Consider the following 14631-nt stretch of genomic DNA (forward strand, 5'->3'; position numbering starts at 1 on the left):
GATTAAAAGAAGTAGAAAAGCTGCTCAGGGGCTAGCCAGGAGAGCCAGGGCCAGACATTGGTTCATGACATTAGTGTTTCTCTAGGTACAAGAAGATGCAAGAATTTGGGCTCATAAAATCTTTACCTGAAAGCCTCTGACTATCTGAAGGCCAGTTCTTCTGGGCTTTTCCCAGAGCACAGAGTGCCTTGTTTCTGATCTCCATCCTGAGCTCCTTTCAGGGATGTTGAAGGTGAGCAGCTTGCAGTGGTCATGATGTAATCTTTGTAGAGGCAGCTGGCAAGTGCCAACTCCCAGTCAGCAGGGTCCACATATTTGACCATGCTTTGGGTATGTTTCATGCCCATTGTGCTCTGCAGTGCCGGGAAGGCTCATTCCAGTTCCAGAGAAGATTCTATTGATAGGCCACTCAGTGTGCTGTTATTGGACCAGGCCTTGTGAGCAGCAAAAGTCTCTGGACCATACCTGTCTTACTAGCCTCTTGGTCCAGGAAAATATTCCCTCTTGTTGCTTCTTCTCATATCTAGAGTTACATTATTACAATCATTGATATCATGGAACTTTTTTTCAGCATTTTATCACAGGCTCAGTCACACATTTATTAACATAAGAAGCAATATTCTGAAACAAGAGGCATAGAAAATAGTACAGCTAGCAGATGTTAATAAGGTCACCAGCAAGAATTTAAGTCAAGAACTTTCATTAGGTATAGCCCAGCATACCCCACGTCATCTGACTTGGTTAAATGACTATAGACAGGTGTGACTCTCCTGGTTGTACTTCGAAAGGTTGGTTATTGAGATAAGTTTTAGAAACAAACTTAGAGTGTCCTTTTAAATAACTTAATTAAACCTTTTAGCATGATAACATAACAGCAAGGAACTATCTCAGAAGTGAGTCATAGTAAACACAGACCTTAATCAACAAAACTAGAACTTAATATTAAGTGAAATATAATGTTTTTGTCATTGTGAGGGCATTAAACCTGTAGCCAGGGAAGGCTTTAACCTATCAAATAAAAATGAGGTTTGTCAGGGAGTCTGAAAAATCCAAGCGGCCGTCTTGGATTTCCCATAGCCATGACTCTTTGATATACAGCTATCATCAACCCATTTTTAATTCTCTGATTTAGGAGTAGAATATTGCCATGTTTTGAGGATATCAGAATAGCAAAAGTCTAACAATGAAGGGTTATTTTTTGTAGAAGCAGAATGAGCTTTTACAGGTACCATAATCTTTAATAATTCTTATTTACTTTACCAAAGTAACAAAAGATTTTAAAAACAAAGAAAATACTTAAAGGTAAAGAAATTCATAATTATTGAATTATTGAAAGTTATTGAAAGCTTCATTCTAAGAAAACTTTGTTCTCTTAGCATAGAGAATAAGCTAAATTCCAGCCTGTTACCAGTTTATTAGATAACAAAACAAACAAAAGTTTTTATTGGTTAATCTTAGAAAAGTCTTTTCAATAAATCTTGAAATAGCAGTATTCTTGCAAAGGCATCACAGTGAAATCATAGAAGGCATGTTAAAAATCTGATTAAATTGCAATTGACAAAGTAGCCTGGCCACTGCTGTGATATGCAACACTAATATGATAACTAGAATTATAATTGACCACATTTTTATCAGGGCATATTAGATCTATATGAATTCCACATAATTTTAGGATACATATATATATATATATATTGCCAACATCCACTGGATCATGGAAAAAGCAAGAGAGTTCCAGAAAAACATCTATTTCTGCTTTATTGACTATGCCAAAGCCTTTGACTCTATGGACGACAAGAAACTGTGGAAAATTCTGAGAGAGATGGGAATACTAGACCACCTGACCAGCCTCTTGAGAAAGCTGTATGCAGGTCAGGAAGCAAAAGTTAGAACTGGACATGGAACAACAGACTGGTTCCAAATAGGAAAAGGAGTATGTCAAGGCTGCTTATTTAACTTATATGCAGAGTATATCATGAGAAACGCTGGACTGGAAGAAGCACAAGCTGGGATCAAGATTGCTGGGAGAAATATCAATCACCTCAGATATGCAGATGACACCACCCTTATGGCAGAAAGTGAAGAGGAACTAAAAAGCTTCTTGATGAAAGTGAAAGAGGAGAGTGAAAAAGTTGGCTGAAAGCTCAACATTCAGAAAACGAAGATCATGGCATCTGGTCCCATCACTTCATGGGAAATAGATGGCGAAACAGTGGAAACAGTGTCAGATTTTATTTTGGGGGCTCCAAAATCACTGCAGATGGTGACTGCAGTGACTTACTCCTTGGAAGAAAAGTTATGACCAACCTAGACAGTATAATCAAAACCAGAGACATTACTTTGCCGACTAAAGTCCGTACAGCCAAGGCTATGGTTTTTCCTGTGGTCGTGTATGGATGTGAGAGTTGGACTGTGAAGAAGGCTGAGCACCAAATAATTGATGCGTTTGAACTGTGGTGTTGGAGAGGACTCTTGAGAGTCCCTTGGACTGCAAGGAGATCCAACCACTCCATTCTGAAGGAGATCAGCCCTGGGATTTCTTTGGAAGGAATGATGCTAAAGCTGAAACTCCAGTACTTTGGCCACCTCATGCGAAGAGTTGACTCATTGGAACAGACTCTGATACTGGGAGGGATTGGGGGCAGGAGGAGAAGGGGACAACCGAGGATGAGATGGCTGGATGGCATCACTGACTCGATGGTCGTGAGTCTGAGTGAACTCCGGGAGTTGGTGATGGACAGAGGCCTAGTGTGCTGTGATTCATGGGGTCGAAAAGAATCAGACACGACTGAGCGACTGAACTGAAATCAACCATATAGTATGACCTGAGAAAATTTATCATCCCTTCAACAATACTTCTCATGTAACTTAACATGTCTAAGGAACCCAGGTAGTTTAATAGCTCTTTGGGATGTCTCAGGGACCCTCTGAAGCATCCCAAAGTCATCCTCATAAAATATGTGAGATACCCCCAAACCCTGGTGGACTTGATGATGATGAAGTCCTGAACAAATCCAGCTCCTAAATCCTGGAGTGGCAGTTGAACTGTTACTTGGTGTAGGTAAAAACACCAAGTTACAAGTGAAAAGAAGAAACAGAAAATAACCCAATCAAATAAAATAAACCTCAAAAATTTTACCCTAAACAAATGGAGGTTTTCGAATACTTGACAAAAACATCAAAATAACTGTCATAAATATGATCACTAAATTCAGGAAAGTGGCACTGCTTTAGTTTTATTGAATTTATTCTGAATTATTTGAATAAACTTTTTTCCAAAATAATAGATAACATGTAAATTATATACCAAATACATGATATAATGATCAATATTTACCTTCTAAATATGCACTGAATTTCACAAAATCTTGACATCAAAAAGTCCGATGCAAGAGTACATATCTCTTTGGACTGAACTTAGTGTATGTCGACTAAAAAAATATAGTCACAATCTGAAAGATAGCTATTTTATTTGATGGGAATATTTAGGACTCTGAGCCCAAGAAACAGCATCTCAGTAGCTCTGAGAAAATTGCGTCAAGAAGACAGGAGAGGGAGTCAGACTATATACAAGTGTGCAACAAAGAGAGCAGCCAGTCTGAACACCAAAGATCAGGTATCAAATTAAGGACTTTAACATTCTAGGCATGGGAAGATGCAAGCCTCTAGGTTCACTGAATTAATTCCTTTCATAAACACCTCAGCACTCTGGGGCCAAATCCGGTTCCCTTGTTCACCTTAGAGTTGCAAGTGGCTTCTTCTTGCATCACCCCCAGGTACTCAGCAGTCACCATGAGGGAATGAGACTCTGCTGGATCTCAGTTTTGGGAGCTCTCATTCACATTTGGAGACCAGAAATTGCTGATGGCTGTGACGTTTCTTGTTTGTTGATATGGCAGGAGATATTTTCACTTCACATGTAAAATCACACAGAATATATAGATTTTTTTAAACCACAGGAAATATAAATGTTCATCTTGAAAATACACAGGAAACTACACACTCATTTTGAAACTCTATATTTGAAGTACAAGGTGGTATCATAGGATCTTTTCAGGGACTGATTAAGAGAATTAAAACTATCTTTCACATTGTGCTATGTCTTAAAGAAATACATTTCATTTTTACAAAAGTTCTGCATAAGAAATAACCTTTACTATTATTTTACATGTCAAAAAACAATACTCTGGAGAAACAGGAATAGAAGTAGAAGCAGCAGACTGGGAAAATAATATATTAACTGTCAGGTGGCATGTTTAGAGACTATAAAGACCAACCATATTATACAGACTTTAAAGAACTTCAGGAATTAACCAAACTGCCCTTTAAAGTTGACAAAAAAATCATTTGTTGGCAGAAAAGACTGCTTTATAGACCATGTCTTTGAAGGCTTGTTTCACTTGCTGGTTTCTCAGAGTGTAGATGAAGGGGTTCAGCATGGGGGCCACAGAGGTATTGAGAATAGCCACTCCTTTTGTCATTGATGCCTTTTCTTTGGCTGAGGGATTAGCATACATGAATATACAGCTTCCATAGGAGATGGAGATGACAATCATGTGAGAGGAACAAGTGGAGAAGGCCTTTTTTCTCTGACTGGCAGATGGGATTCTCAGAATAGTCCTGACAATGTACATATATGACAAAATCACTAAGGCCAAAGTGAATAGCAAGGTAACCAAAGCAAAGTAAAAACCAATTATTTCTAGGAACCATGTATCTGAACAAGACAATTGTAAAAGGGGGAAATAGTCACATGCAAAGTGATCAATGACATTGGAAGCACAGTAATCCAGCTGGAGGAGAAGCATCAGGGGCGGGAAAATGGTCAGAAACCCACCCAGCCATGCACAGAGCACAAGCAGGCTGCAGAGTTTCCTGCTCATGATGGTTGTGTAATGCAGGGGCTTGCAGATGGCAACATAGCGGTCATAGGACATGGCGGTTAGAATGTAAAATTCAGTCACCCCCATGAAAATAAAGAAAAATAGTTGGGCTGCACAATTGTTGTAAGAAATAGTCTTGTCTTTGGTAATAATTGCCCCCAGAAATCTAGGGATACACACAGTAGTAAAGGAGATTTCTAAGAAGGAGAAGTTTCGGAGGAAGAAATACATTGGTGTCTGGAGATGGGAGTCCACCCAGGTTAGGGTGATGATAGTCAGGTTTCCAGTGACACTTAATACATATGTGATAAATAAAAAGAGGAAAATCACAATCTGAAGGTCAGGATCATCAGAAAGGCCTAGAAGGACAAACTCTGTGATCACTGTGTGGTTCATTTCTTTCTCTTTTTTCCTCCTTTCTTCTTCTTTTAAATATATTTAGATAGAAAGTGTATTAAAAGGAAGAGATGAAAAATATAATTCATATGATCAATATCATCATCAATTCTAAAGCATGCTCCCTAATTCATGTCCATATTGTTTTCTTTTAATACCTTATTTACAATTTTTCTTAAAAAGTATTTGTGGGTCATGTTTTATATAATAGTTTTCTTATTCTAAATCTAACAGGAGAAGTCAGAAATCTTTATATGAGTCATATTATTCAGAGATGATAAATGAATTTGATACTTTTTGCTTTGTCTAATTTATGCAAGTCATTGCAGTTTCGTTGGGATAATCCTATAAAACATACATCATTTTTTGTCATGTAGGTATCAGAAGACACTGCCATCTGAAAGAGAAGTGGGTGAACTTACTTCCATCATAAGATATAAATGAAACTTAGAAGAATAAAGTAACAACACTTTTTATGAAACAAGAAATCAATTCATGATTTCCTTAACAAAAAAAAATAAACTTTAAAATGTTTAATGATTAGATAATTTAATTACCAGCTTTGTTTTTATATTAGTATTTATGAATATAATTATCAAAATGAAAATATACTATAGGTATTAGATATTATTTACAAGAAACTAGAATAAATAGCCTAATTATTTTATATATTAAATAACATCCACTTAATGGTTTGTCTGATAATTCCTTTGAAATCATTAATGTTTGACATTCTTTAAGATTTTCTATGAATATAGGTATAGAAACTTTATATGTATAGAAAACTGTGTATATTTTTGAGCTTAAAAGGATATGCAGTATTTATCAATTTTTAATTTTGCATTGAAGCACAAACTGAAAAGTAACTACTTGCCTCAGATAGTAGCAGCTCTGTTACCAGGACTTTAGCTCAGTACATTTTCCATTTGAACATCCTTGCTTCTCAGCTACTGAACTTTATGAAAAACTGTTTTATTCCCTTGGAGTTCTACCCCACATTTATCTTTTGCATGAGGTGACTAATCCAAAAGGATATTCCAGAAATGTAGAGGAAAACCTCTCCTATTAATCCCAAGCCATTCAGCTGATTCCCAGCTCCACTGGATGTATCTATCATTCTGCGTATCTGGTTTGCTAAAATCATGATAGCTCCCTTATCTTATTTTAGATATTCACATTTCTGCTGTGAATAATAGAAGATAAGTCATTGCTACTCTGCCAGACATTAGTAAACATCACATGAATCAAATTTGATTATTTTTTCTCTATTTTATGATGATTCATGGAAAATAAAAACGAATCTCAGAAACCTTAAGAAGATGTGGAACTTCTATCATCCTCTTCAATAACGTTGGTCTAGAAGTTTAAGGGAGCAATATTCAAAGCGAGAACTGCAAGTGAAATGGCAAAGTGGGGTATTACGAGTGTAGATTTTTAAACTAGGATCTGGCATTTAGTTGCACTAAATGCTCAAATATTCAAGTTTAGCTGTTGTGACCTATGAAGAGAGACATGTGTTGATCTCCTGGGAACAAAGTCCAGGTGACAGCTGTGCTATGAAGTGGAACATCAGGGATTTCTGGAAGCTACCATTGGTGTTCTCAGAGCCTCCTGATTCTCTTCTATAGTGAATCTCTCTTGGGAATGTTTATGTTCATCCCACAGAAGAGTTCAATGAGTACTTCTACAAAATAATCCTTTTCATTAATCACAATTATTTAATATTTTTGAGTAATAAAATAGATGTGAAATCTTACAAAAAATAGCACTTATTCTACTTTAGTTATAGTCATATTCTTGACATATAAAAGTTTCCTACATATACACTTCATTACTTATCCTTAGACTTCCTTATTGTTGCAGCTTCAAGGTTCTTTCATAATTCTAAGTTATATAAGAACATTATTAAATATTAAAAGTAACAAGGGAAAAATAACACAAGGGAACTTCCATCAGGTTATCTGCTGACTTTTTAACAGAAACTCTACAAGCCAGAAGGGAATGGCACGATATATTTAAAGAGAAAGATGAAAACAGAAGAACCTACAACCAAGAATACTCTACCCAGCAAGCCTCTCATTCAGATTTGATGGAGAAATCAAAAGCTTTCCAGATAAGCAAAAATTGAGAGAATTCAGCACCACCAAACCAGTTTTACAACAAAGGCTAAAAGAACTTCTCTAGGCAGAAACAAGACAAGGAAAAGACCGACAAAAAATAAACCCCCAAAAATTAAGAAATGATAATAGGATGATACATATTGATAATTACCTTAAATGTAAATGAGCCAGATGCACCAACCAAAAGACATAGACTGACTGGGTGAATGAAAACATATGCATGTATGTACTTCCAATTACTGTATCACTCTGTTTAACCTCCCAAACTGTATGGAATTATTTTATATTATTAGGTGAATCATGTTCCCATTATAGCTTGCAATTGCAGGGATCTTTAAATTTTCTCTGGCTAATGATTGTGAAAACTGATAACATCTTTTACTATTGTAATTATTACTATTGTAACTATTACTCCTTAATGTCATTGTATCATGATTGGTCAACAATAGAATTCTATATCATCAACACTAACATTTAATAGGAAAACCTATAATCACATTTTAGAATAAAGATGCATATCTGAAATATCTTGGAATTTTTTAAAAAATACAAATGCCCGGGTATTGCTTTTTTCCTCCAAATCTCCAGATATGTTTCTAAGGAGCAGCCATGTTTAAGAAGAACTGGGCCATAGGATGATATTTACTTTTATCTAGTTGGTTTCACTTTTTCTTTTTTTTATTTTTTAATTTTATTTTTACTTTATTTTACTTTACAATACTGTATTGGTTTTGCCATACATTGACATGAATCCACCACGGGTGTATACAAGCTCCCAATCCTGAATCCCCCTCCCACCTCCCACCCCATATCATCTCTCTGGATCATCCCCATGCACCAGCCCCAAGCATCCTGTATCTTGTACCAAACATAGACTGGCACTTCGTTTCTTACATGATAGTATACATGTTTCAATGCCATTCTCCCAAATCATCCCACCCTCTCCCTCTCCCTCATATTCAGTACTCCCATCTCATTTAGCTTTTGTTTTCAGATTTCTCCATCTCTTCTACTTTTTTTTATGTCCTTTCTCAAGCCTTTATAGCAGAGTACAACAGTTTTCATATACATATATATAAATAGCATTTGTAGTATATATATATATAATCTTAGAAAATTTATGATTTTTTTCTAAATAAAAAAATTTGACATTTTGACTTGACTTAGTATTGATAAAATGTTATATTTCTAATTATAAAAATAGATATACAACAAGCAACAAAGTTTTATTGTATCACACAGGGATCTATAAACAATGTCATGTAATACCTATAATGGAAAATAATTTGAAAAATAATATATGTGTATATGTGTAACTGAATTACCTGGCTATGTACCTGAAACATTGTAAGTCAACTATACTTCAATAAAGTATATATGCTATGAAATTTTTAAAAAGAAATGTAGCTTTATGGTACTCAAGGATGAGATTCTGCAATGTATTTTAAGATCACTATAGAAAATTATTCTAAATCATCCCACCCTCTCCCTCTCCAAACATGTACAATATCATATAAGAAACGAATCGCGAATCTAGGGTCGATGTAGGGTGTAGAATGATTGGGGCTGGTGTACTGGAATGACCCAGAGGGATGGTGTGTGTGTGGGCTGGGGGTGGGGTGGGGCGGTGAGGTGGTGGGTGGAGGGAGGTGGTGGGTGGAGGTGGGGGGGAGGTGGGGGGGGAGGTGGGGGGGGAGGTGGGGGGGGAGGTGGGGGGGGAGGGCAGGGAGGAGGTGGAAGCGGGGTTCGGGATTGGGAACACATGTACACCCAGGGTGAATTCATGTTGATGTGTGGCAGAACCAATACAATATTGTAAAGTAATAATAATAAATAATAATAATAATAAATAAAATTTTAAAAAGAAAAAAAAGGAAAATTATTTTACGCTATAAAGTCTTTTAAGCATGTAAAGTGAAAGAAAGTGAAAGTGAAGTCGCTCAGTCGTGTCCGACTCTGCGACCCCATGGACTGTAGCCTACCAGGCTCCTCTGTCCATGGAATTTTCCAGGCAATAGTACTGGAGTGGAGTGCCATTTCCTTCTCCAGGGGATCTTCCCAACCCAGGGATCAAACCCAGGTCTCCCGCATTGTAGACAGATGCTTTACCATCTGAGCCACCAAGGAAGTCATCAATAAAAAGTCACAGACCATTACAATGTTACTGAGCTTAAAAAAAGATTAGAAACTCATATATATATGTATATATATATATAAATTCTTTATATTATTAATAGTACTTCTGATAATAATGAGGAGCAGGAAAAGAAAGAGGAGGCTAGAGATCATTTCTTTTTCAGCAATTACTATAGTCCAGACCTAAATCCCAGGGATGGGGGAGCCTGGTGGGCTGCTGTCTGTGGAGTCGCAGAGTCGGACACGAATGAAGTGACTTAGCATGAGCCGCAGAAGCAGCAGACCTATTTTAAATGTTTTCTTCATATTGCCTCTTTGAATCCTACCAACAACTTTATGAGGTACCTGTAATTGTTATTCTCTTGCAGAAATATTTAACTTATCTTTTTCTCTGGAAATATTTTACAAGATTATTGCCCAATTGGTCAAAGTTTATGGGAAATTTTAAGACAGCAAGTGGATAGACTATCTATAGCCTACTGGGCAAATAAGGCTCATTAACTATTTTTATTAAAAGCTTTATTAAACATGCCTTAGCCTTTTCATTTACATGTTGTTCATAGCTGCATCCACACTACAGAGGGGGAGAGTTAGTTACCTCAAGGACTTATGGTCTACAAATTCTAAATTATTAATATATGACCCTTTTATAGAAAAAGTATGTCTTGACTGGTGATGTTGATAATCAAAATGCTCATACAGACTGCAAACAATTATAATAACCACCAAGGAATTTGCATAGTGTTATGTAGGGAGCTGCATTATCTGACAATATCAACATAAACTCTCTCATATCTTTTGCAATAATTTTACAGTGCCTTCAATTACCAGAACTACACCTATCTACAGTCTATGGTGGAAGAAGGCAATGGCACCCGACTCCAGTACTCTTGCCTGGAGAATCCCATAGATGGAGGAGCCTGGTAGGCTGCAGTCCATGGGGTCGTTAAGAGTCGGACACGACTGAGCGAATCCACTTTCACTTTTCACTTTCCTGCACTGGAGAAGGAAATGGCAACCCACTCCAGTGTTCTTGCCTGGAGAATCCCAGGGATGGGGAAGCCTGGTGGGCTGCCATCTATGGGGTCACACAGAGTCAGACACGACTGAAGTGACTTAGCAGCAGCAGCAACAGTCTATGGTATATTTTTTTGAGTCATTAAGATGTCACAGTTACCAATCAGGTCTAACTTCAGTATTTTCACATGTTTCTAATTAAGCTTAGAAATTATAGATGTCCAGCATGATGGAAGGAAAAAGTAACTGCATTACTTCCCTACAGTGTGGAAATCTCCTCAGTATGGTTTATAAGTTATTTTCTTTGTGTTTCAGCAAATGGTGTATCTAAGGTTCTCAGCTGAGTATAGTACATGAATATCAGAACTTAGTTCAATGAATTATGATTACATTCTTTCTATAATAATGGTTTAAAAGTGTAGGATGAGTTTGAGCACTCTTCATTATTATTTCAGTTTTTGACTTCATGGAAAACAGAAAAAAAAATGTTCAGAGCCAGAATTGTATGATCTTGTAGAGTTGTTCATATAAATTCTAATCAGTACACTTTTCCATATGATATCATACTCTAATGCTTAATAAAAGCATTTTTAACAAGAAAATCTCAATTTTGTGTATAGTAAAACTTTGCTACTGTTAGTTTCTCTACTACTGATTAGGCATATCACTTAAACAGGCAATTAAAAGAATTGTATGCATAAGCTATTATCTCAAAATATCCACAGATATGAGAAAGTTATTAAAAAAAAAAACCTTAGTTATTGATTATCAAAAGACCAGCTTAACATCAAGCATTTATTTAAATATACAACTGACCATAGCAAATGTAGTCATAGTTGGTATCCAGCAACTACAAATTGGCAATTGGCATGGGTACCTGCCATATAACCTCTACAAGGATAAATCATGTGCTGCTGCAACTACTGACCTTCACCCTCCCTGAAGGAGTGAGGGTAGAGAGAAGAAATGAGGCACTCTCTGCTCCAGGAAAACTGCCAGGACAGGTCTTCAGATAGTTGGATACACCCAGGAGCTGATTTTATGAGCCCAATTCTTGTATCTCCTCGTATCCAGAAAAGTACTAAAATTCTTCATGGTGCAAATTGTTTCTCATAACTGGCAGAAGCTTCATAAGACCAGCAGAAATTCTAAAATAATATATACTATCCTTCCCCCGTACCTCTTTGGAACAGTTTCTCAGGTTTCTCAAGAGTTATTTGAGGCACTGTCTCCTGTGTTGGTCATATTGCCCGCCTAAAAACTTAACACACAGCTCTCAAGTTTTTTAAGTTGTCAGTTTCTTCAGGCTGTTTAAAAGAATTGCTATTGTATATATGTTAATATTGGCATTCCCCCAAAGCAGGGTCTGTATGATAATTTTCCCTAAGCAACTATTCATTATAATAGTTTTTTTTTTTTTTTTTTAGTTTTTGAATGCTGAATTTTTTTTTTTTTTAGTTTTTTTTTTTTAAATTTTAAAATCTTTAATTCTTACATGCATTCCCAAACATGAACCCCCCTCCCACCTCCCTCCCCATAACATCTTTCTGGGTCATCCCCATGCACCAGCCCCAAGCATGCTGCATCCTGCGTCAGACATAAGACTGGCGATTCAATTCACATGATAGTATACATGTTAGAATGGCATTCTCCCAAATCATCCCACCCTCTCCCTCTCCCTCTGAGTCCAAAAGTCCGTTATACACATCTGTGTCTCTTTCCCTGTCTTGCATACAGGGTCGTCATTGCCATCTTCCTAAATTCCATATATATGTGTTAGTATACTGTATTGGTGTTTTTCTTTCTGGCTTACTTCACTCTGTATAATCGGCTCCAGTTTCATCCATCTCATCAGAACTGATTCAAATGAATTCTTTTTAACGGCTGAGTAATACTCCATTGTGTATATGTACCACAGCTTTCTTATCCATTCATCTGCTGATGGACATCTAGGTTGTTTCCATGTCCTGGCTATTATAAACAGTGCTGCGATGAATAGTTTTTTGAATTGAAGAATAATATAGTGATGTTTGAATGGCATCATAGACTCAATGGACATGATTTTGAACAAATTCCAGGAGATAGTAAGGAACAGGGAAGCCTGGTATTCTGCAGCCAGGAGTCTGAAGTCCATGGGGTCGCAAAGAGTTGGACATGACTGAGCGACTGAACAACAGCACAGAAAATGTTAAACTCGATAAAGGGAAAAGTTTTTTGACTTCTCAAGAAAATGTACTTACGTTTTTCTTTTAGTTGTACTGTTTTTCACATAGTTAACAAAGTAGGCCACAGTATGAAAAGATGAGTGCATGCAAAATTCTAATTAGACTGTCAGATTATGTTTATAGTCTTTGTGTAGCAAATTAAAATAAGATTAAATATGATTTAATACTCACTTAATCTCTAGAAAACCTGATTTCTAGTGAGATTGTAAAACACTATTCTCTCTTGTGTGCACCTGCTCTGCCTCTTTCTTACTTTAATTTTCTAAAAGTTAGTGTTAAATAATGAAATTAAAAATGTTTCAAAGTAGGAAATAAAATCACTCCCATAGTTACAGACTAGAAAAACCAGCCCTAAAGGAAGAAAAGTACATGAGAGAAGGGTTGCGATTTGAATGGAAAAAAAACTGTATACTGTATAAGCATATATTGGTCTATATGTGTATATACATATATGAAGAATTCAAATTTGAATGGCAAAGAGAAAATATACATATACAAATATCCTTGATAAACTGCTGGCAATAATAACATGAATGATGAAAAATGAATCTAGGGAGGCTGTGTGGATATTAATCGATTTTGAAATTCCTGGATTTTCATTTAATTGCTTTTCATTCATTTGTGTCTAATTCATAAAACAGGACTTTTATTTTTCATTTGCTTGAGAAAAATACAGTCCTCTTTCCCGTGTCCATGAAGGCTCGCTTGACTTGCTGATTTCTTAGGGTATAGATAAAGGGGTTCAGCATAGGAGCTATGGAGGTGTTTAGCACAGCCACCCCCTTGCTCAAAGACACCCTGTCCTTTGCTGATGGATTCATATACATGAAAATGCAGCTGCCATAAGAGATGGAGATGACAATCATGTGGGAAGAACACGTGGAAAAGGCTTTTGTCCTCTGAGTGGTAGAAGGGATCCTCAAAATTGTTCTGATGATATATGTATAGGACAGAATTATTAATGCTAAAGTGAACAAGAGAATAAACACAGCACAGGAAAACCCTACTATCTCTAGAAATTCGGTGTCTGAACAAGAAAGGTATAATAAGGGGAAATAATCACAACTAAAATGGTCAATAACATTGGACTTACAGTAATCAAGCTGTAGGAAGAGCATTACTAATGGGAATATGATTAAGAATGAAGACAGCCAAGAGGCCACGACAAGCAGTGTGCAGACTCTATGATTCATGATGGTCATGTAATGCAGTGGTTTGCAGATGGCAATGTAGCGGTCATAGGACATGGCAGCCAGAAGATAAAACTCAGTGACTCCCAAGAAAATGAAAAAAAATAACTGAGCCATACAATCATTAAAAGGGATGGTTTTATCTCCTGTAATAATAGTGGCCAGGAACTTGGGTATACTGACAGTTGTGAATGAAATTTCTAAAAAGGAGAAATTCCTGAGGAAGAAATACATGGGGGTTTGGAGGTGGGCATCGAGCAGGGTCAGGGTGATAATTGTCAAGTTCCCAGTGATGCTGAGCATGTAGGTGATGAGCAGAAAGATAAAGCTCACAACCTGAAGTTGTGGGTCATCTGACAGTCCCAGGAGGATAAACTCTGTTATTTCTGTGTAGTTTCTCATTTTTTATTCTTCTTCTTTAGAGTAACCTTCAGGAGAAAACATAAACAGAAGACACAGAAAAGGGGATTATCTATGTTTAGCACTGGGATTGGTCTCTGAAAGTAAACCTACTGTGCCCTGCTAACATAATTCAGGAGGTTGTTTAAAAGTTATTGAAATAGATAACTTGTTTTGAAGTAAGTTTTTACTACATGTCAGATTTGTGATTCACAAAGAATGCTACTTTATAAAATCCCTAGTTTACAAATTGGTATCAGGCTAA

General features: G+C 36.6%; 2 protein-coding genes across 2 annotated transcripts; both read right to left on the reverse strand.

Annotated features, from left to right (window-relative positions):
- Positions 1-4343: 4343 nt before the first annotated feature.
- Positions 4344-5279, reverse strand: LOC138438287 (olfactory receptor 6C3). Its single transcript, XM_069586460.1, has one exon. It carries the CDS (start codon positions 5277-5279, stop codon positions 4344-4346), a length of 936 nt encoding a protein of 311 aa, XP_069442561.1.
- An 8151-nt stretch (positions 5280-13430) lies between these two features.
- On the reverse strand, positions 13431-14369 carry LOC138438288 (olfactory receptor 6C1-like). Its single transcript, XM_069586461.1, has one exon. The coding sequence runs from the start codon at positions 14367-14369 to the stop codon at positions 13431-13433; it is 939 nt and encodes a 312-aa protein (XP_069442562.1).
- Positions 14370-14631: the final 262 nt, after the last annotated feature.

Source organism: Ovis canadensis, chromosome 3, assembly GCF_042477335.2.
Source record: "Ovis canadensis isolate MfBH-ARS-UI-01 breed Bighorn chromosome 3, ARS-UI_OviCan_v2, whole genome shotgun sequence".
Classification (NCBI taxonomy): Eukaryota; Metazoa; Chordata; class Mammalia; order Artiodactyla; family Bovidae; genus Ovis; species Ovis canadensis.